Source organism: Hyperoodon ampullatus (genome assembly GCF_949752795.1).
Source record: "Hyperoodon ampullatus genome assembly, chromosome: 9".
Taxonomy (NCBI): domain Eukaryota; kingdom Metazoa; phylum Chordata; class Mammalia; order Artiodactyla; family Ziphiidae; genus Hyperoodon; species Hyperoodon ampullatus.
The window spans coordinates 64,758,685-64,782,801 of NC_136922.1; the positions used below are offsets into that span (position 1 = coordinate 64,758,685).

At 41.3% G+C, this 24,117-nt stretch overlaps 2 protein-coding genes across 15 annotated transcripts in view; both read right to left on the bottom strand.

Annotated features, from left to right (window-relative positions):
* The window catches only part of NT5C3A (5'-nucleotidase, cytosolic IIIA), a gene marked incomplete at its 5' end in the record, with an annotated part of 41,160 nt that extends 31,587 nt beyond the window's left edge, over positions 1-9,573 (bottom strand). For all 3 annotated transcript variants that reach the window (XM_079710843.1, XM_079710846.1, XM_079710842.1), the window contains one exon: positions 9,436-9,573. In XM_079710843.1, coding sequence (XP_079566969.1) covers positions 9,436-9,573 — 138 coding nt within the window. The remainder of the gene's footprint in view (positions 1-9,435) is intronic.
* The window catches only part of RP9 (RP9 pre-mRNA splicing factor), a 175,234-nt gene that overhangs the window by 118,272 nt on the left and 32,845 nt on the right, over positions 1-24,117 (bottom strand). The window lies entirely within an intron of this gene.

The window sequence follows — 24,117 nt, forward strand, 5'->3', positions numbered from 1 at the left end:
GAGAAAAACAAGTTGAATAACATATACAGTATACTTCCTGTGTACATGAGAGATACCCAGGAAAACTGAGTTAACTCTCAAAATGGCCCAAGCCATCGCCTTAAATACCATCTCTAGCTAAACACAAAAGATGCTGGGCAGGGGAAAGCCAGGTTTTCAGGCAAAGATCAGTAAATGAGGGTACGGTTGTCATGTGGAGTTAAGACCTTTAAGAGTTTCTATAGATTCAGTTGTTGCCCTCTTTCTGACAGAGAGAGGTAGACACCCCTACAAATGGAGATTTCCCTTATAAATGTAAATTGTTCTTATCAAAGGGTAACTTCTGCTTGCTTTTCAGAGTTTCTCTTGTGTCAGCTGTTTTTAAAAAAAAAATAATCAGTCTAAAATAATCCTTAATGCCACGGAGGCATATTTTGGGGTTACAAATTCTGCTCCCTTTCAAATCCTGTAGATTTCACCTCTGCAATCCTCTTTCTCTTCTCCTCTTTCAACTGCTCCCACAGCAGTCTAGAGAGCATAGTCATTCTCTTTACTCCAGGCTTATTTTAATTCCTGCTCATCCAGAGTGGCAGGTTTGCCACCCCAAGGTGTACCTCTTTGGCATAAAGATTATTTTGAGATGATTATTTCAAAGAAACAGCAGACACAGGAGGAGCTCTGAAAACAGAGTAGAAATTACCTTTTTGTAATGGAAATTTACATTTATGAAGGACATCTCCATTTGCGTGTCTCCCTTTGTACCAGGAAGAGAAGATGAGTAAAGCACAAGAAACATATTAATGGAGAATGCACTTAAATTTGTGTATCAACCCTAGGTCAGGCTTGCCATACTCTTCTTCTGCTGCAACTCTTAACAGGCTCCCACACCATTCTTTTGTCTTTAGCTTTAGATGGTATAATTCTAAGGCATCCAGAAGTTACTCATTTTCCCCTGGTATCGCCCATGTGTACATGTTAATGAACTTCTGTTTGTTTGTCTCTTGTTAGTGTGTCTTGTTATGGGGTCCCCAGTGGAGAATTTAGAAAGGTGGAGGGAAAATTATTTTTTCCTTCCCTATACCTCTCTCCTACTGGTCCTAGTAATGCTAATTCAGTGTACCTCATCTACCAGGTTATTCATACTAAAATGCATTCCAGATCTTATTTATTTTAGAAAAACAAACTCAAAGGCTCTTTAGCAAATTAATTACGAACAACTGATAATAAAGATGCTTCTACAATGTGGTCCCAACACACTTTTTATAATGTTATTGCTTTTAACTAACCAGTTTTTAAAAATATATAAAAATATATAAAATACATGCTCATGTTCTTTCAAACAGTATGAAACGTTAAAGGATGAAAAAGTTGAAGGCTTCCTCCACAGTCTCATCCTCCCAAGTTTGACTCTCACCAGCAACAACTATAAACAGCTTCTAATATAGTTTTTCAAGAATTTCCAATAACAAGCATATACATGTGTATCTCTTTTGGAACCACAACTGTCCTCCAATTTGCTATTTCCCCCCTCGTTTGAGCTTTTGTTTTTTTTAAATTTAATTTTATTTATTTTTTATACAGCAGGTTCTTATTAGTAATCCATTTTATACACATCAGTGTACACATGTCAATCCCAATCGCCTGATTCATCACACCACTACCACCACCCCCCAACCGCTTTCCCCCGCTTGGTGTCCATATGTTTGTTCTCTACATCTGTGTCTCTATTTCTGCCCTGCAAACTGGTTCATCTGTACCATTTTTCTAGATTCCACATATATGCATTAATATATGGTATTTGTTTCTCTTTCTGACTTCCTTCACTCTGTATGACAGTCTCTAGATCCATCCACGTCTCTACAAATGACCCAATTTCGTTCCTTTTTATGGCTGAGTAATATTCCATTGTATATATGTACCACATCTTCTTTATCCATTCGTCTGTCGATGGGCATTTAGGTTGCTTCCATGACCTGGCTATTGTAAATAGTGCTGCATTGAACATTGGGGTGCATGTGTCTTTTTGAATTATGGTTTTCTCTGGGTATATGCCCAGTAGTGGGATTGCTGGGTCATATGGTAATTCTATTTTTAGTTTTTTAAGGAATCCATACTGTTCTCCACAGTGGCTGTATCAATTTACATTCCTACCAACAGCACAAGAGGGTTCCCTTTTCTCCACACCCTCTCCTGCATTTGTTGTTTGTAGATTTTCTGATGATGCCCATTCTAACTGGTGCGAGGTGATACCGGTGATACCTCATTGTAGTTTTGATTTGCATTTCTCTAATAATTAGTGATGTTGAGCAGTTTTTCATGTGCCTCTTGGCCAACTCGTTTGAGCTTTTTAAAATGTTAACTCATGCAGATTTACTTTTTTGTTTCCAAAGCTGCACAATATTTTATTATACAAATGCACCATAATTTAACCATGCACTATTATTTATTTAACCAATGTATACCACCTCCAGAGTAAATGAAAGTGCCCATTTTTCTACATCCTCATCACTCTGCTTTCTCTTCTTCACACAGTAATTTCTGGCAGCCCCAACTTTCACTATTTGTGAGCACAAGACTTGGAAGTCTTGTGACTTGTAAAATTTGTAATTTTGCTGAAGGCAAGAATTTGAATTGTTTACTTCAATGGTTCTCAAACTTTTGCAAGCCTCAGAATCACGGGTGGGGGGGTGGGGGGGAGCTTGTTAGACGAAGAAAGTAAAAGGATCTAAGGATATGACAGCTTTTAGCCAGAAAACAAAATTCTTGAATAAATTAAAAATATTAGTATCTGGTTCAAGGGTGGCTCTGTCTGTCATGTAAATGAATTCACAACAAAAGGAATAAGCAAAAAAAAAATTTGTAAAGCTAAAACTTTTTCAGGAACTATTCTAGCTAATATAAAAATGGCTCACTAGATAAGAGATCACACTTTTCACTGAAGTTGAAAATGTGGTTAACTCGCTGCATGAGGATAACACACAGGAAACATGACAAATGTGCTTTGAAAAGACAAAGTCATATGCCTGGTAGAAACATTTCCATACTTCCAAATTTGGAGATTCAAGATGACCTTGGATATTTTCTTTGCCAAAGTTAAGATTTTAATGTATTTTCCTTATTTGGCAATATATTTTATTCAAATTGGACTAATCATGATTGTTACCCCTCAAATACCACCACATCCATCGAACATTACCCAATGTCATCTCCTGTTCCTTTGAACTCCACAAAGCCTTCTGTTAATCTCTCTCTCAAGACATTTATATTCATTCATTCTAGAAGTACTGTTAGGACTTTAGTGTTTAAGCTAGTTGTGACACATTTGGGAGATTAGCTTCTAAATCTCATTAGCATGTATCATGGCAGTGGCCATGTGCAGAAGCTATTTAAGATCTAGATATTTCAGGTGTGAATGAATAAATCTTTACTCTTGGGGTGGACAGAAGATCAAAGCTATTCAGAATTTGTATTCTCTACTGCTGTATTACCAAATACTTGGAATAGTTGGAATGCTCTATCTTTCTACCAGCCTACTGACCACTGGTAATATTATATTATATACAGGTGTTTTCATTTGATTAAATATTGAATATTTACTGAATAGTCAATGATATGAAAAAAGAACAGGCACTGTGGTGTGGCATGGTAGACTGGTAATTACGTAATACACACCCTCCTCTTCTTCTTACTAATAGAATCTCAATTTTGTCAGAGGGTGGCAAGTTGCTCAATCAAAAAAAAAAAATCCTCAGCTTCACTTACAGTTAGGATGACCATACGACACTGTTCCCTCCAGTGACATGCAAGAAGAAAGTTTTGCTTATTAAATAAGTATTCTCCTCCCTACTTCCTCCTTTCTGCTGCCTGGAAGATGGAGATGTTGGCCAGGACTACAACAGCCACCTTGTGACCATGAGAAAAGCCAAGGACGTTTCAAAGACCTCTTCATATCCTTGTACCCTCTAATTAACACCAGCAACTGCCTATTTTTTGGACTTCTCGTTACACTAAAAAAATAAAATCTGTACTGTTTAATAAAGCCACTGATTTGAGGTCTCTGTTTCTCTTAGTCAGGTACAATTAATAAAAAAGGATGACAAAGAACTATGCACCAATCCAGACTCTTCAAGAATATACATTACAGTAAACAATATAAGAGAGTACATAAATTGCTAAATTATGAGAAATCATCAGGAAATGCCACAGGAGTTCAGGGAATATGCTTCACAGAACAAATCAAGAACTCAAAACAGGTGCTAAAAGGTCATAAATTTCTGTACTGATATAAGTTAGATGAAAGTTGAGTTATAGAAATATTTTAAAAGCCTATGTGATAGTGTTGATCCACTAAAGCAGCTGTTTGAATCTTGGTTTTCCCCCCTCCCTTTTCTAAATATATCTAAATACAGACTCAATAGTGGGCTTTCCACTTAGAATAGTACCCAGAAAACATTTGATGTTATCTTTAGAAGAAAGGAAGAAGTTTTTGTTAGAAGTTTATCTCCAGGAAGGAAACACACTGAAGTTTCAAAAACAGCACCAGCTATTTAAGGAATAACTGCTGATGTTCACAAGGAAGCCATAAATACTTGAGATGTGTTTAAATTAGAAATGACAATTTTAACTGGTTGGGGAACTTCCAGTGACAGTTCCATCTCTCCTATTCCTGCTGTCCAAATAATTTCCACCCTCTTTGTTGCTCTTTAGGGAATAGTGTTGAGACTATACATTTGTTCTGGTTTTGTGCTTCCATTTTATTTCATTTGTTAGGTACTTCTACCTTGGGAGAATTCCCCACCCCCAAATTTATAGAGATATAACTCTATAAATATACATAAATTGTATTTATACAATATATACATATACATGTCACTGTATAAATTTAAGGTATACAGCATAATGATTTGACATACATATACTGTGAAATGATTTCTGCAATAAGTTTACTTAGCATCCATCATCTCATGCAGATACAATAAGAAAGCCAAAAAAAAAAAGTCTCTGTTTGTGATGAGAACTTTTAGGATTTAATCTCTTAGCAGCCTTCCTATATATCCTACAGCAGTATTAGCTATAGTCATTACGTTGTACATTATAACCCTAGTACTTATCTTATAACTAAGTTTGTACCTTTAATAAAGGATATGAGAAGAACTGAATAAGATTAAACCATCTCATCTTTTTTTGGAATTAGTTTTCTATTGGAGAAAAATAAGTAATCTGCTGGTAAAAAGTAAAACCAGAATATATTCTGGTAATACAAAATAAACAAAAAAGAAAACAGTTGGTATATAAAAATTGGAAAGAGGTGCCATTTAGTAGGAGAAATTAAGTCAACTGGACAGAAGTAAAGAACAAAGTAAGTAGACACAGTTAGTGCAGGGCTGAAAATAAGACATAATGTAAATTAAAATATGCAGAAATAAGTGGATGCTATAAATCAGTGAGTAGTACAGTCGGCCATCCATATCTGTCAGTTCCACATCAGCGATTCAACCAACAAAGGACTGAAAATATGTGGGGGAAAAAATTCCAGAAAGTTCCAAAAAGCAAAACTTGAATTTGCTGCTTACTGGCAACAATTTACATAGCACTTACATTGTATTTACAACTATTTACATTGTATTAGGTATTAGAGATAATCTAGAGATGATTTAAAGTATATAGGAGGTTGTGTATAGGTTATAAGTAAATACTACAGCATCTTATAAAAGGGTCTTGAGCATCCTGGACTTTGGTATCCAAGCGGGTCCTGGAACCAATCCCCCATGGATAGCGAGGGGCTACTATTCACTCTTAGAGAGAGGGATGTTTCTTATTCCTTTAAAAAGGCATCTGTCCACCTGTGTTCTCTATCCCCTACCTTCCTATCTCCTCTGGAACTCAGCTTGATTTTCCTCTCCCGCTCTGTTTTTTTTTTTTTTGGCCAAGCTGTGGGGCTTGGGAGATCTTAGTTCCCCAACCAGGGACTGAACCCAGACCATGGCAGCCGAGTGCTAACCACTGGACCACCAGGGAACTCCGTTCCTTCTCTCTCATTTCTTTAAGCACTCGTTTTTCACTGCCATTCTGCCTGCCAACATGGTCACGTGCCAACCATTCAGAACCAAAACCAAACCAAACGTACACTGACGGCAGAAGTATTTTTGTACTCGACAATCACTTTCTGGTCTTCTTCACTGCATTGTTCTTCTAGCGGCTGTCCAACCCACAAGGCTTTCAGTCAATTTTTGATCTGTGCAGACTGACCCTTCTGCCTCTGCCCCTTCTTTTGGAAACATGTCCTGTTACCCCATCTCTGAGATCTGTTTTCTTTACTGAACACCCACTATATGTCAGTATTCTAAGTTTTCTTTTTTCATCTTGCTGCAAAGTTATGGGTGAGAAATTATTATCATTTCCACTATTACTGCCAAGAGGCTAGACACTTGAGAAAGTAGTTTCTAGTCCCAGTTTATCTTCGCAACTCCAGCACTACATTTTCAGTTGCTGTTGCTAATAATAACAGGTAATGTATATACTATATATTACTATGGGCCAATATATGGCAACAAATGCTTTTCTAAGCACTTTACTTATTTTAACTAATTTATGGACATTTCTACTTGGCTAAACAGGACAAAGTGAACTTATTGTTCCACACTGTCCCTGCCTCCTCTTTCTTTCCCCCTTTCTATCTTGGCTAATAATGTAGCCAGTATCACCATTTAGCTTGCAATCCCCCCCACCCCGGTGATTAATCTCTTTATTTAATGATCATAAATAATGATAAGCTCACAAATGATAGCAATTATGTCCACTGTGTTATTTCATGTAATCTTCACAACTATCCCATGAAGTAGGTAGTATTATCATCTTCCAATTAATAGATGAAGATACAGACTCAGAGGAGTTAAATAACTTGCCCAAGATCACACAGCTTGATAAATGAGAAAGCCTACATTCAAAGCTAGGTCTGTATGAGTCCAGAGTTTGTAGTACCACTAAGTCCTGTTGATTTTACCTCTGAAATGTTTATCCTCTGATGGCTTGTTTCCCAGTCTAGACCCTAATCATCTTTCACAATGAATACTGCCAACAACCTCCTAAATTATTTCCTTCTTTCCAGGCTCTCCCCTTTCACCCTATCTTGTCTAAGTGATCTGTATAAAATATAGTTTTGAACATGCAACTATCCTGTTTAAAAACCGTTCATGGCCCACTATTGCCTACAAGATAAAGGGCAAAGTCTTTAGAATGGCTTCACAAGATTCCTTTACAATTTGGCCTCTTTGCCCACATTCCCCATCTCTTCCTTCCAAATACACATCTGTGGCTTCCTGGTGTCGCAGTAGTTAAGAATCCCCCTACCGGGCTTCCCTGGTGGCGCAGTGGTTAAGAATCCGCCTGCCAATGCAGGGGACACGGGTTCGTGCCCCGGTCCGGGAAGATCCCACATGCCACGGAGCGGCTAGGCCCATGAACCACAACTACTGAGCCTGAGCGTCTGGAGCCTGTGCTCCGCAACGGGAGAGGCTGCGACAGTGAGAGGCCCGCGCACCGCGATGAAGAGTGGCCCCCGCTCTCCGCAACTGGAGAAAGCCCTCGCACAGAAATGAAGACCCAACACAGCCAAAAATAAATATAAAATAAATAAATAAATTTAAGAATCCACCTACCAATGCAGGGGACAGGGATTCGACCCCTGGTCCAGGAAGATCCCACATGCTGCGGAGCAACTAAGCCCGTGTGCCACAACTACTGAGCCTGCGCTCTAGAGCTTGCGAGCCACAACTACTGAGCCCACGTGCCACAACTACTGAAGCCCACCCTCCCTAGAGCCCATGCTCCACAACAAGAGAAGCCACCACAATGAGAAGCCCGCGCACCACAACCAAGAGTAGCCCCTGCTCGCCGCAACTAGAGAAAGCCCGCGCGCAGCAACGAAGACCCAACGCAGCCAAAAATAAATAAATAAATAAATTAATTAATGAAAAAACAAATACACATCTGTACATTATGCTGTAGCCACAAGACTACTTGTCCTTATGCCTGAATTAATATAACGTATCATGTATATATAAAGGTTGACTGATTTCTATACTACAAACAATGGGCCTTAATTATTTTCACAAAGATGGCAAACTGTTCTTATAATAGCTTCATTGTGGATTTTGTGAAAGCATTGATTTTTTACCTCTACCTGGTTTAGAGGAGAAGTGATAGACTAATCCACAGTCTAAGTACATACAAGAAGGTATGGCAATGTGGGGTTTTTCCCCACATTTGTATTATACATTTTTGGTTTGGAACAAAAGGAAGCCACCAAAGTTTTCTATGCAGGACAGCAACATAAACAAAATGAAATTTTTGAGATAAAAACATTTGCTGCTGTGAGTACAGAGATGGAGAAAGACTATGTAATAATAATCTAAGACTAATTTAACCGTACCTACCAATAAACAAAACTATTGGCATATGAGATATGTGGGAATTAACATTTTTTTTTTTTTTACTTTTAACTATGGAAAAATATTTCTGTATTCAACCTAGGGCCAATAGCAAACAACGGCACAAAAAGTTTCTTTGATCAATTAGAACATATGATTGGGCTAAGTATTCTAACATGAACCTAAAATGATATTATTTAGTACAGCGGTAAATTGTCAACTGACTTGTCAAAAATACTTGACCCCAGAAGTTCACGCGTGTAGTACCTCATCCGGAGTATACACGGGATTCTTCACTCCAGGAAGTATATTAGAATGCAACTCACTGAGAAAACTGTCTTGACGAGTGGGCTCTAATTAAAAAACAAAAACCTAAAAAAATCCCTAACTTTGGAGAAAATATTGCTTATAATGTACCTCAAGTGGAATTCTTCAAACACTGTCTTACAATAAAATTGGAAATAAATGTCTAAAACGTTACGTAAGAGGCTTGCGGGGAAAAAATGAACACGAAGGTACATCCCGGCAGTTTGAGACAAGAAGGAATAACATTCAAATACAAAATAAACCATTTTGAACTCCAGCTGGGTTAAATGGCATTCCTTTAATTAACCACTGAGAAGTTACACCTTGTCATAATCAAACTCATCCTAGCCACGGTGCAAAAAAAAAAAAAAAACCCTCATCAAAATGGGATTGTTGCAACGGTTTGACGCGGGATGAGGGAAGGAGAAATCTGCCCAGAAACGTCCGTTTATTTCTCGAAAAAACGGGTTTTTGCAGCGGGAGGCAGCTTGTTTCCGAATCACCTATTTTGCTGTTTTTGTTTCAAATGGAGACATAACAAAGCCCATGAGAAGCCGAGCGCTGCCGTCGAGGTCACCTGGCCGCGGGGTGGCCGCACGCGGGACGAACGGCTCCCCTGTGGGCCCCTCTCATTCCAGCAGCGGTGGGCACCGTTAGGCGAGGCCGGACGGACCACCCGCGGCCCCCTAAGCGCTCCGTAGCGAAGAGCCCCCATACTCACCATCTCGATGATCTTGGTCTTTCGGCCCGTCTTTCTCTTCAAGGTGAAAATGTACTGGGCCAGCACCGCCCCCGCCACGACGGCGCACACGCTGGCGCTCGCTACCGCGCCCACCCTCGCCACTGCGGATCGGTCCATGGACGGGACCTCCTGCGCCTCGCGTTCCAAGAAAAGAGGTCACTATGTAGCTGCGGGCCTCGGAAGCGCCAGCCAGTGAAGAAGCCCCGACGCCCCGCCCTGCTTGCATGAGCCCCGCCCCCAGTAAAGCCCCACCCACGAGCGCCCAGCGGCGGGAAGACGGAGGGAGGAGGAGGGACTAGCCTGCGTGGGCGGCCAAGGTGGGGAAGCGGATCTTCTCAGAACCTGGGTCCGAGAGACTGAGGACAGAAAAGGGGACTTGGAATTAATTCTCTCTCTCTCTGCTAATGAGGACCAGGCAGTGGTTCATTCCAGCCCCGCCCAGTAGAGATCTGATTCTAACCATCACTCAGAAAATATCCTCCGCCTTCCACCCGCCTCTGACGCTCAGGACTACAACCCCCAGAAGGCATGCGGGCTCAGCTATGTGACTTGCGCAGTAGCTTGGCTGTAAAGTGCTCTGACAGACTGCAGGGTGCAGCGAAGAAAACAAGGGAGTAAAAAGGCGACCTACAGAATGTGAGAAAATATTTGCAAACCGTTTATCTGATAAGGGGTTAGTATCCAGATTATGTTAAAAAATTGTCAATAACAAAAAAACAACCCTATTAAAAACTAGGCAAAAGCCTCAAATAGACAATTGGCCAAGAAGCTTACGAAAAGATACTCGATATCACTTATCATCAGGAAAATGCGAATCAAACCCACAATGACATATCACCTCACACGTTAGGACAACCATTGTCAAAAAAACAAAAGTGTTGGTGAGGATGTGGAGAATTGGAACCCTTGTGCACTGTTGGTGGAAATGTAAATTGCTGCCGCCACTGTGGAAAAAGTGTGGAGGTTCCTCAAAAAATTAAAAATAGAATTACCATATGATCCAGTAATCCCATGTCAGGGTATATATCCAAAAGAACTGAAAGTAGGTACTCAAAGAAATTTCAGCCCTCTTATGTTCATTGCAACACTATGTATAATAGCCAAGATGTGGAAACAACCTAAATGTCCATCAAAAGATGAATGGATAAAGAAAATGTGGTATGTACATCAAATGGAGTACTATTCAGCCTTTAAAAAGCGGGAAATTCTCCAGTATTTGACAACATGGATGAATCCTGAAGACATCATGCTAAAGTAAGTTAAATAAGCCAGTCTCTCTCTCACACACACACACACACACACACAAAAGTGCTGCATTAGTCTGCTTATGTGATTAGTCACTCTTAGAAACAGAAAGTAGAATGGTGGTTGTGGGGTCTGGGGAAGAGAAATATCGTTCAACTGAGTATTGAGTTTCAGTTTTTTTTTTTTTGCGGTACGCGGGCCTCTCACCGCTGCGGCCTCTCCCGCTGCGGAGCACAGGCTCCGGACGTGCAGGCTCAGCGGCCATGGCTCACGGGCCCAGCTGCTCTGCGGCACGTGGGATCCTCCCGGACCGGGGCACGAACCCGTGTCCCCCACATCGGCAGGCAGACTCCCAACCACTGCGCCACCAGGGAAGCCCTGAGTTTCAGTTTTGCAAGATGAAAAACTTCTAGAAATCTGCTGCAAAACTATGTGCCTATATACTACTGTACTGTGCCTTTTTAATTTATTTATTTTTGCGGTACGCGGGTCTCTCACTGTTGTGGCCTCTCCCGTTGCGGAGCACAGGCTCCGGACGCGCAGGCTCAGCGGCCATGGCTCACGGGCCCAGCCGCTCCGCGGCATGTGGGATCTTCCCGGACCGGGGCACGAACCCGTGTCCCCTGCATCGGCAGGCGGACTGTCAACCACTGCGCCACCAGGGAAGCCCTATTGTATTGTACCTTTAAAAATTGTTATGTTGGTAAATTTTACGTTATGCGTTTTATGCCACACACATAAAAACTTGCTATGGCAACACAGCACAGTTGGCTTGAAGTTAGGCTGGAACAAGTAGGTGTTCGTCCTTTTTCTGCTACATCTCAGTCAGTCATCACCTCTTCCATCATTTTCTCTTTGTGAGTAGCAGGACTTGTTCTCACCTTCCTGGTCTCTTTCAAGGGACGGATGCAGTTTCCTCTGCTTTTCTCTGGGGATGACAGGAAGGGAATGCAGTGGAACTACTTGTGGGGGTGAATCACGCCAACTCTGTGATGCTACTTGCTGAGGTGCTCTCTTTGCCCAGGACATGGAAGAAGTTGGAGCAGGAGAATAAGAGGGAGCAGTAAGGGTTGTTTTCTCTGCATCCTCTGCTCTTGCTCTAGTCATTCCAGCCCTGGGACCCTGGCAGGTGTTCTGCTTAAAGGGAAATTTGTGGAGAGTTCTTAGAAAGGTGGGATAGGGCTCACCTGAGCAGGCATCTGGTAAGAAAACAAGTCTGGAATTAACCACTGGGTGCATGAATGCCTTTTGCAGAACTGGGAAACACATGGTGGCTACTATCAGTCCATATGTTTGGTTTCTCTCTTGTTGTTTTTAGCTTTTTATGTATGTAAACCTTTGTTTTTCAGTAAATTATTGTCTACAATGATACATGAGGCCACTTGGGACAGCAGGAACCATGGGAAAAATATGCAGGAATTTGATGTAAATTTATGAATTTTGCTATGCACGACCTTACACTTTGCTCTGGTAGGATAATTGACTTGGCCTTGGTTTGAAGTAGTTAAGTAGTATTCTTGTGAAGAAGAGCCATTTGTTGGATGTAGGTTTAAGATCTCCTCACATTAACACTCCTGTTAAAAATTAAAACAATGTAAAGCAAAACTAAAAACACACCACTGACACCTGCTCTCTCATTTCTTTGGATATTAAGTTGTGGGATGGTGACAGCATACAAGAAACTAAAGAGCAGGAAGAAAGTAGGCAGAAGCTAGCTTCTGCCATTAGCTGTGCTTAGAGAAGTAATGTCATATCTCTAGGCTTTGCTTTCTTATCCTGCAAAAGGAAAAAACCAAATGATTTTGGATACCTTTTAGCTATAAAAGCTCTTTGATTAGAAAGTAATGGTCTTTTTCATGCCTTGGAACTTGGCAGAGGTCCTAGGAAAAAGAAGAGGGAAGTCCTGCTATAAAGAAACATCCACCTAAGGCAATCAAGTGTCAGTTCAACCAGTGCTTCTCAAGTGTTGGGGTGAATGTGAACCACCTGGGGATGTTGTTTGGGGTGAGGCCAAGATTCCACATTTCTAACAAGCTCTTGGGTGTTGCTGATGCTCCTCGTCTGGGCACTACACTTTCAGTAGCAAGGAACTAAGTTGTGATTGGGGGCTTTAAGAGACTTTAAGGAGTTAACAAATGGAGGGAGGGGTAGCTAAAGAGAATTGATAGAACAGGAGAAGCAAGAAGGAATTAAAGTTTGCCAATGTTATTTTGTCAACAGAAATAGATCTTCGGTTTTATGTTTGAAGTCCATGGGAAATTACAGTTTGATATAGACAATGTTGGAAAGTTAGTTTTGCTTAATGGAGACATTTTTCTCTTCATTCTAACAACTTGACAGAATTTTTTTCACAAACAAAGGTGTTCAAGGCCTTTGTCACATTACAGCTATTTTTACCTGATACAATTACTTCTTGTTTGAAGTTATTTAAATTCAAATAGAAGCCATGTCTCTTATCTAAGCATTTTGATTTTGTATATATCATTCAATAGCCTTGACTGAAGAAGAAAAATTCCCTTGCACCATTGCTTGGGTGTTTTATATGTTCTCTAGGCAGGGCGCATGAGGTTTTCTCTTCTGTCCGCATGAGCGGACAGTAAGACCTCTTCAGATGTTGGGCAGATCTTCCCTTCCTATTTTATCTCCTTGAGACTCTTTTTGCACTGGCTCCTGCAGACTATGTGCAAAGGATCACTTACTTGTTGGTTCGCCTATTGATTTCTATCCTTCCCTGTGACTCCAAATGGAGCTTGTTCCCCAAGTCTTCATTCTTTATGGTGGATCAGCAGCATTTGATATAGCTGGTTACTCCCTCTTTCTAGATACACTTTAAAAAAAAATAGGTCACAATGGAATTATTTTTATTTTGTATTATTATTATTTTTTGGCCACACCATTTGCGGGATCTTAGTTCCCTGACCAGGGATTGAGCCTGTGCCCTCGGCAGTGAAAGTGCAAAGTCCTAACCACTGGACTGCTAGGGAATTCCCTAGATACACTTTTTTTTCCCACTTCCTTCCAGATAACATTCCTGGTTTTCCTTTGATCTCCTTAGATGCCCCTGTTCAGTCTTCTGGTGACTCCTCTTCTCCCTGACCTCTACAGCACCCCAGAGCCCAGTCCTTTTGCCTCTTCATTTCTCTATACCTCAGTCACTAAGAGATCTCCTTCTGTTTTTATGACTTTAAGTATCATGTATATTCTGATTACTCTCTTTCCCAGAGCTTCATCCTGCACAGGTATATCCAACTTTTTATTTGGAACCGCCACTGAGATGTCTAATTGACATCCACACTTAATGTGTACAAAGCTGAACTCATTATACCTTCCTTCCTAACTTCTGCTACTCACTGTATTCTTGGTCTCAATAATGGAATTTCATCGGTACAGTTACTCAAGTCAAAACTTTGGAGCGGGCTTCCCTGGTGGTGCAGTGGTTGAGAGTCCGCCTGCCGATGCAGGGGACACAGGTTCGTGCCCCGGTCCGGGAAGATCCCACATGCCGCGGAGCGGCTAGGCCCATGAGCCATGGCCGCTAAGCCTGCGCGTCCGGAGCCTGTGCTCCGCAACGGGAGAGGCCACAACAGTGAGAGGCCCGCGTACCGCAAAACAAACAAACAAACAAACAAAAAACTTTGGAGTCATCCTTGACCTCTCTCTCAAACACACCATCTGGATCCAAAATACATCCAGAATCAGACAACTTCTCACCTCCACTTCGACCATTTTGGTCTATTCTACCATCATCTCTCGACTGGATTATTGCAGTAGCCTTCTAAAAAATGTTCCCTCCAAAATCTATCCATGCTCCTTCACAGTCTGTTCCATACATGGTATCCATAGTGATACTTTGTACAGTACATCAAATCATATCACCCCTTTGCTCAAAACCCTCCAATGGTTCCCCAGTCCACTCATAGTAAAAGCTAAAGTCCTCACAATGGGCTGTAAGTATATGTATTCCTATATTCTCCTTTATCTTCTTTTAATATTTGCTCAAAAGTTACTTTCTCAGTGATCATTACCCTGGCCACCCTATATGTAATTTCAGTCCTTCCAACTCGGGCAATTCTGATCCCCATCACTCTTACCATAGCACTTACTGTCTCTGACAGACTGACAGACTAGTGTAGAATTTATTCATTATGGTTATTGTGTCTCTCTTCCTGATACAATAACCTTATTAATGGCAGAGATTTTTGTTTTCTGATGTATTTTTGGCTTTAGAACTGTACCTAGAAACAAGAAAGAAATTACATCATATATAAAAATAAGGATAAATCTGGAAGACAGTACACTAAGTGAAATATGCCAGCTTCAAAGAAGAACAAATACTGCATGATTTCACTTAAATGAGGTGTCAAAAACGGACAAACTCATAGAAAGAAACAGAGAATAGAATGTGGTTACTAGGGTCCAGGGGACAGAGACATGGGGAGTTGCTGTGCAACGGCTATAAAATTTTAGTTATGCAGGATGAATAAGTTCTACAGATTTGCTGTACCACATGTATCTATAATTAATAATACTGTATTGTATACTTTTAAAAATTTAAGAGGATAGATCTCATGTTAAGTGTCCTTATTACACACACATTAAAAAAAAAGTGGCTGTACCAAATTACATTTCCATTAACAGTGTACAAGGGCTCCCTTATCTCCACATCCTCAACATTTCTTTTTTGTGGTCTTTTTGAAGATAGCCGTTCTGACAGTTGTGAGGTGATATCTCATTGTGTTTTTGATTGCATTTCTCCAATGATTAATGATTTGAGCATATTTTCATGTGACTGTTGGCCATTTGTATGCCTTCGTTGGAAAAATGTCTATTCAGGTCTTCTGCCAATCTTTTAATCAGTTTGTTTGTTTTTCTTTATAAATTTATTTATTTATTTTTGGCTGCGTTGGTCTTCGTTGCTGTGCGCGGGCTTCTCACTGCGGTGGCTTCTCTTGTTGTGGAGCACAGGCTCTAGAAGCACGGGCTTCAATAGTTGCAGCACACACGGGCTCAGTAGTTGTGGCTCGCGGGCGCTAGAGCACAGACTCCATAGTTGTGGTACACAGGCTTAGTTGCTCTGCGGCGTGTGGGATCTTCCCAGACCAGGGATCGAACCCATGTCCCTTGCACTGGCAGGCAGATTCTTAACCACAGCACCACCAGGGAAGTCCTGGGTTGGGTTTTTTGTGTTTTTGGGGGGTTGTTTGTTTTATTGATGTTGAGTTGTATGAGCTGTTTATATATTTTGGATATTAACCCCTTATTGGTCATAGCACTTGCAAATATTTTCTCCCATTCAGTAGGTTGTCTTTTCATTTTGTCAATGGTTTCCTTTGCTGTGCAAATGCTTTTAAGTTTAATTAGGTCCCATTTGTTTATTTTGGATTTTGTTTCTTTTGCCTTAGGAGACAGATCCAAAAAAACATTGCTATGATTTATGTCAAAAGTGTTCCACTTACGTTTTCTTCTAGGAGTTTTATGGTTTCCAGTCTTACATTTAGGTCTTTACTGCATTGTGAGCTTATTTTTGTATATGGTGGTAGAAAATGTTCTAATTTCATTGTTTTTACATGTAGCTGCCCAGTTTTCCCAGCATCACTTATTGAAGAGACAGTCTTTTCCTCATTGTATATTCTTGCCTCCTTTGTCATAGACTGACCATAGATGCGTGGGTTTACTTCTGGGCTCTCTATTCTGTTCCACTGATATATGTATCTGTTTTTGTGCCAGTACCATACTGTTTAGATTACTGTAGCTCTGTAGTATAGTCTGAAGTCAGGGAGCATGATACCTCTAGCTCTCTTCTTCTTTCTCAAGACTGTTTTGGCTATGTGGGGTCTTTTGCATTTCCATACAAATTTTTAAATTATTTGTTCTATTTCTGTAAAAAATTCCATTGGTATTTTGATAGGGATTGCATTGAATCTATAGATTGCCTTGGGCAGTATGGTCATTTTAACAATATTAATTCTTCCAATCCATGAACACAGTATGTATTTCTATCTGTTTGTGTTGTCTTCAATTTCTTTCATCAGTGTCTTCTACTTTTCCAAGTACAGGTCTTTTACCTCCTTAGGTAGGTTTATTCCTAGGTATTTTATTCTTTTTGATGCAGTTGCAAATGGGATTGTTTCCTTAATTTCTCTTTCAGATAGTTCCTTGTTAGTGTATAGAAAAGCAACAGATTTCTGTATTTTTGTATCCTGCAACTTTACTGAATTCATTGATGATTTTTGGTGGCACCTTTAGGATTTTCTATGTGTAGTATCATGTCATCTGCAAACAATGAAGTTTTACTTCTTCCTTTCCAATTTGGATTCCTTTTCTTTCCTTTTTTTTTCTTGTCTGACTGCTGTGGCTAGGAATTCCAATACTATGTTGAATAAAAGTGGTGAGAGTAGGCATCTTTGTCTTGTTCCTGATCTTAGAGGAAATACTTTTAGCTTTTCACCATTGAGTATGATGTTAGTTGTGGGCTTATAATATATGGCCTTTATTATGTTCCAGTATGTTCCTTCTATACACAATTTCTGGAGACTTTTTTAAAATCATAAATGGATGTTGAATTTTGTCAAAAGCTTTTGAGATGATCATGTGTTTTTTTATTCTTCATTTGTTAATGTGGTATATCACATTGATCTATGGATATTGAAAAAATCCTTGCATCCCTGTGTAAATCCCACTTGATCCTTTTAGATTCATTAAAAGATATATGATCCTTTTAATGTATTGTTGGATTTGGTTTGCTAATATTTTGTTGAGGATTTCAACAATGTTTCATCTATGTTCATCATGATATTGGCCTGTAATTTTCTTTTTTTGTATGACATCTTTGTCTAGTTTTGTTATCAGAGTGATGCTGGCCTCACATACTGATTTGTAAGCATTCCTTCCTCTGCAATTTTTTTGGAATAGTTTGAGAATGATAGGCATTAAATCTTCTCTAAATATTTGGTAGAATTCACCTATGAAGCCACCTAGTCCTGGACGTTTGTTTTTTTGGGGGAGGTTTTTTTTTTTTTAATTACTGATTCAATTTCATTACCAGTAATTAATCTGTTCATATTTTCTATTTCTTCCTGGTTCAGTCTTGGGGGATTGTATATTTCTAGGACTTTGTCCATTTCTTCCAGGTTGTCCATTTTATTGGCATAGAGTTGTTTGTACTAATCTCTTATGATCCTTTTTATTTCTGTGGTTTGGTTGTAACTTCTCCTTTTTCATTTCTGATTTTATTGATTTGGGCCCTCTCTCTTTTTTTCGTGATGAGTCTGGCTAAAGATGTATCAATTTCATTTATCTTTTCAAAGAACCAGCTCTTAGTTTCATTGATCTTTTCTACTTTTTTTTGTCTCTATTTCGTTTATTTCTGCTTTGATCTTTATGATTTCTTTCCTTCTACTAACTTTGGGTTTTGTTTGTTCTTTTTCTAGTTTCTTTAGGTGTAGGCAAGGATGTGGAGAAAAGCGTACCTCTGTACGCTGTTGGTGGAAATGTAAATAGATGTAGCCACTGTGGAAAACAGTATGGAGGTTCCTTAAGAAAATAAAACAAGAACTACCATATGATCCAGCAGTTCCACTACTGGGTATATATCTGAAGAAAACAAAAACACTAATTCAACATTAGTGAATTAGGCACCCCAACATTCATAGTAGCATTATTTACAATAGCCAAGATATGGAAGCAATCCAGGTGTCCATCAACATTGATATTTGCAACAACATGTGTGGATTTGGAGGGTACTAATGCTTAGTGAAATAAGTCAGACACAGAAAGACAAATACTGTATGATATCACTTATATGTGGAATGTAAAAAATAAAAAATCTAGTAACTATAACAACAACAGAAGGTGGTAGAGTGTGTGTAGCTACAGCATTTAATATATTTCCAAATGTGTATGTGTCAATTGCTTTGTATTTTAAGCCCTCATGACCAAGATCCTGAATTTAAAAAGTTTCTACACGTACATACACAAAGAATTGTACCTGGCACATAGCAGGCGTTCAATAAATATTTGTTGACTGAATGAAGAAAGCATATTGGAACATTTTAGCATATGCCAGGAATTGGGTCTGGATGGATGGATGAAAGGTAGGGATCATATTCCCCTTCATCTTTCTTTTGAATACAAATTACCATTGTAGTCTTTTATGGGTTAGATAATTAGTTTCTTGTATCTGAAAGAAACCATTAGTAACTCAACAGTACACTAAAAAATAACCTGATGGAATATGGATGCAGATTTAAGTAGGATCAAAAGGCATGTGGGCTTAAATTTTCATCTCATTTACTTTTTTTTTTAAACTTCAGTTCATTTCTGCCTTGCCTTATTTACTTTAACTAATGGCTCTCAATTTATTATTATTTTTGTATCTACCCTTGCTACTGTCATGGAATACATTTGAACTGGCAGCTTGGTTGCCACAAGATTCTGAAACCTTGTTTGGAAACTTGTTCCACTTTGAAGCTATACTAAAAATGCCTAGGTGATTTGAAGAAGGTCCAGGAAAACTATGAGAATATCTACATTGATTCTGGGTCTTCAGAGCATTCAGAGTGACTAGGTGGTATTTCAGGCTGGGAAGCTGGGGAACATTCTGATCTGGGCTGCAAGAGAATGATGTATCTTTGGTCCAATAGTATGGCATTTTATAGTATTCCTATGCTTTTGGAGTATATAAATGAGAATATATGTCATTTATTAAATACTGTAACTTCCCTCTCAAATTAAACAAAAGCAATAAAAGTACAATAAAAGAGTTTATTGCATTTAAGTCTGGCTGCCAGATTTGAAGTGTAATCATAGGCTGATTTGTAAGGTTATATAATGCAGTTAGCAATAATGAGTGATGCAAATTTTTTTCTATAAGCTCTTCCACATATATTAAATTCATTATAAATTTATTTATCTGCTATGTATTTTTTTCTTCAGTTTCAGCAGTAACTTTTGTTTTTAATCTAATTTCTTTCTTCTTAGCAAGATACCTTGGTTGGAAGCATCTTTCTTTTTCCTTCCTTCCTTCCTTCCCTCCCTCTCTCCTTCCTGTATTCTTTTCTTTCCAGTGTTTTTTTCTTTTTTTAATTTTCATTTTGAAATAATTTTAGATTCCCATAGAAGTTGCAAAAATAGTGCAGAGAATTCCCATGTACCTTTCACACAGCCCCCTAAGGTACCATCTTACCACTCTATCTTATAACCATAGTACAATTGCAAAACAAATAAGTTGACATTGGTACAATATAGAAAGTCCATTATACATCTTTCTTGAATTTCATCAGTTTTCACAGGAACTATTTTTGTGGTAGGTATATAGTTCTAAGAAATTTGTCGTGTGACATCAGTTTAAGGATACAGAACAGGATCCTTTACCCCAAAGAGGTTCCCATGTTATGACCTTTTTTTTTTTTTTTTCGGCAGAGCAGCTGTGGCTTGTGGGATCTTAGTTCCCCGACCAGGGATCAAACCCCGCCTGGCAGTGAAAAGGTCGAGTTCTAACCACTGGACTGCCAGGGAATTCCCTTGTTATGACCATTTTATAGTCACAGTCTCACCCCAAACTTAACCACTGGAAACCACTGATCTATGCATAATATCCTTGAGATTCATCTAAGTTGTTTTGTGCATCAATACTTCATTTTTTTCTATTGCTGAATTGTCTTCCATGATATGGATATAACAGTCTGTTTAACCATTTTACACATTACACATTGAAGAATATTTGTGTTTTTCCTTGAATGTTGCTTTTTGAAAACCACAAAAAGGAAACAGCATCAATGACTAACATTTCTTGGGTACTTAATAAACAATGTCAATTTCAAGACTTTTATTGAACTCAACCTCCAGCTCCCTGCCGCCCCTCCCAACCCCACCCACCCACCCCCACCCCCGCCCAGAGGTTGAGGAGTGGGACTGAAAGTTCCCACTCTAATCACAAGTTCACAAGTTTGTCTTTCTGGTGACCAGCCTCCTTCCTCGAGTTATCTAGGGGCCCCACCCTACTCACCTTATTAGCATAAATTCTGCAGTGGTGGAAAGGGGCTTATTATGAAGAACAAAAGACATCAATTGCACATGTCCTAACAACAGCACAAGTCTTCTGTTGAGATATACATGTCTAGTCGAGAGACTGGAGATAAGAGATTTGGGTGTGAGCAGTATGCTGGTTGTATTGTAAGCCCTGAGGATGGGTGAGAATGCAGACAGTGGAATAAGATGGAGAAAAACTTAAGACCATAACCTGGAGAATATGAACATTAAAGAGAGAAATTTGGGAAGAGAGCCAGTAAAAGACTTTAAGAAGGGTCAGTAGAGAGGCAATCAATTAGGCTGGTACCTGGGAGGTGAGGTTTAGTGAAATGAACTGAAAAGTTTCCATGCCATTTAGCAGTAAGTGGTTCATTAGTGTCCTTGGTGAGGGTGAATGAGTGGGCATAATAGTAACAAAATCTGGATTTGCAGTGAGTAAAGGAACAGGAGGTGGAGAAGGCTGAGTGTTTATGGTCCTTTATAGAGAAATTTAGCTGTGAAGGGAAGAAGGTAGGATGATGATTGGGGACAATAAGAGTAAAGGGAAGTGGAAGAAGAATGTTTCTTTCATTACCTGAATCCTTATAACAGACACCGTTAGCTGCCCAAGTAATATCTACTCTCCATTCTTAGCCACAGCATCCCAGTTTCTTCCAAGTGACAATATGCCCAACTCAAAGACAAGAGCTCCCACACATCCTTTCAACTGGGGGTAGCCAAAGAGATACAGCCTGAAGCTGCATGTGTTTTCTATTATAACTCTTTAAGAACACGACTGATGACTGACGAGCAGCTGCTGTGTGTCCTTTGTGCCCCCCTCCCCCCTCCAATTTCCCTTGTTTTCCTCCTGCTTTCTGCTTGGAACAAGCATTTGGATAAAGAGGCAAGTTGAAGAAAGAAGCCAGTTCTAGGGATGTTGGGTAAAGAGTGAACTAGATGGACTCCTCTGTAAGACCAAGAAGCCACCAGGCCAGCCCTCAGGCAGTCCACCTCCAGAGTTTTTTTTATGACAAAGAAAACCCTTACTCTGTCTCACCAACTGCAATTTCTGTCCAAACACTATTGTGACCTGGTAACACAGTCATTCCAAACTTTCAATGCTCCTTAGAAGTACTATTCCTGCCCGCTTTACCACTGTCCTATGTGTTTCCTTTCTCTCGTGTACAAAGAGGACTCTGTACTTGCAAGCTTCCCCCTTCTAACTGCCCATCCATCACCCCACAGACTTCCAGCGCCTTCCTGTCCCACCACTTCCCCCGACCACTAGCGTCCTAATTGCCGCAGCCCCTGCCCCCGCGAGATGCTGCTCTCCGCAGCATTAAGCACGCTTGTTCACCTCTCCTGTGTGAGTCTTCCTCCTCTCAGGTCTGTCCTCCGTCCACGTTGGCCTCCTTCCTCTCTGCTTCTCCTCGGTAGCCTCCTCTTCCATAAGTGTCAGCGGCTTTAGGCCCAAGGAATGAGGAGACCAGGAGCTCAGAGGAGCGGCCTGACCCGACCTCACTCAACACACTCAGAGGAGGGGACAGTCGTGGAGAGCGAAGGGAACGGGAAGGGCTCTGTCCTCTAGAAGAGCCAAGGCCAGGGCGCCCCCACACACAGGGATGTGCAGAAGGGAGGACTACGGTTCACCCGGGAGCAGGGTGAACAGGGCCACTCCGCTCCACCAAGTCTCAGCACCGGTTTCTTCCAGCGCCTTCAGTCGGAGAAGCCTGGCCTGGGAGCTCTCACAGGGCGCATGCGCGGGAGCGAATTGGCTGGGGGCGGTGCCTGCGGAAGAGGCGTCACGTACTGCCCCGCATAAAAAGGCGGGAGCCAGTGCTACGGCACTGTAGTTTGCCTGTCGCTGAGGTCAGGTCAGCGCGGGTCGTGTGCGCCACCACAGAGACTCCCAGTCGCAGACGTCGAGCTGGAGCAGGTTGGTGTCCCGAATGCGAGCGCGGGTCCTGCAGGGCCCGGGGATGCAGGGTGTTGGAGGTCGCGGGAACAGACTGGCCTAAGGGGAGGGTGGTGGTAGGAGACGTGGAGCCGGGGGCCTGGACTCCCGGACTGAGGAGGGGTTCGGCCTGGGTGGAGGCGGGGTGGGGGGCAGGCCGGAGAGGCTGCGGACAAGGGCGGGGCGGTGTAGCCGAGGCCTAGGCCGCGTCTCCCAGTGCAGCCGCGGGGCGCGGCCCCTGGCGTTTGGCGCCCGGCACTAGGTACCCCGCGCTTCCAAGGCCTCATCTCTCCACGGTGCTCCTGCCTGGGGAGCCAGACTTGCTCAGCACGACGTGGGCCCAGGCCTCTGGGTGCTATTCCCCTGGTCGAAATGCACGCAGGGCAGCCCTCGCGTGTCCCCATCCCAGGCGAGCGGGAAGAGAAGGTAAGGGACCTCTACCCAGGCTCCCAGTTCTGATGGGGGACAAGGACGACTTTCTTCCTTCACAGCACTTTACAGGGCAGAGTGCGGCTGTCCTAACTACAAACACCTGGGACGACTTTCTTCCTTCACAGCACTTTACAGGGCAGAGTGCGGCTGTCCTTTCCTAACTACAAACACCTGCTTTTCAGCCTGGGAAATGAACTCTTCAGGAAACAACGACAATTTTGAGGGCAGTAACTCCAGACCTTTCTTTTATGTGCACCCCGTGGCCCAGCAGCTTCATCTGGGCCCCTGGTACCAGAATCCTGTCTATAATCCATTCTCCATTCCTGGGGCAGGTAAGGAATCTGAATCCCCAAAGAGGTTCAGTGGGATTAGGGAGCCTCTCTGTGAGCCAAAGCCTGAAGGTTTCTAACACCTGTGTCCATTACCTCCCTTTCCTCACCCTGTGCTCACACCAAGGAGACTGTAGCAGCGCATGGGGCAGTGTTTGTTGTTCAGGTTAATAGGAGACATTCGAATTCTAGCTATGTGCCAGTTACTCTGCTAAATGCTAGAAATAGGTTCTCTCATTGACCTCTACAGCCCATGAGCTAGGTATTGTTGCTCCCCAGATGAGGGAACTGAGGCTCCCAGTCAGTGACTGGCCCAGGGTCACAGAGTAATCCAACCAAAGTCCCCTCATGTGTGAGACCAGAGGTGCCTTAGTGCTCCTAGTCCCTGTAATTTTTCGACATGGTCTAAAAGATTCTAAAAGCTATTACGGTGATGTCAGAAAAATATGTTGGAGGAAGATGACAAGTCTTGAAAATATCTGGAACGTAGACATCTTGGACCTAATGGATAGAAGTCCGTTCAGATTGTCATTTCTAATTGTGTGAGGGTTTTTTTGGGGTTTTGTTTTGTTTTGTTTTTTTTATTTTTGCGATACGCGGGCCTCTCACTGCTGTGGCCTCTCCGTTGTGGAGCACAGGCTCTGGACGCGCAGGCTCAGCGGCCATGGCTCACGGGCCCAGCCGCTCCGCGGC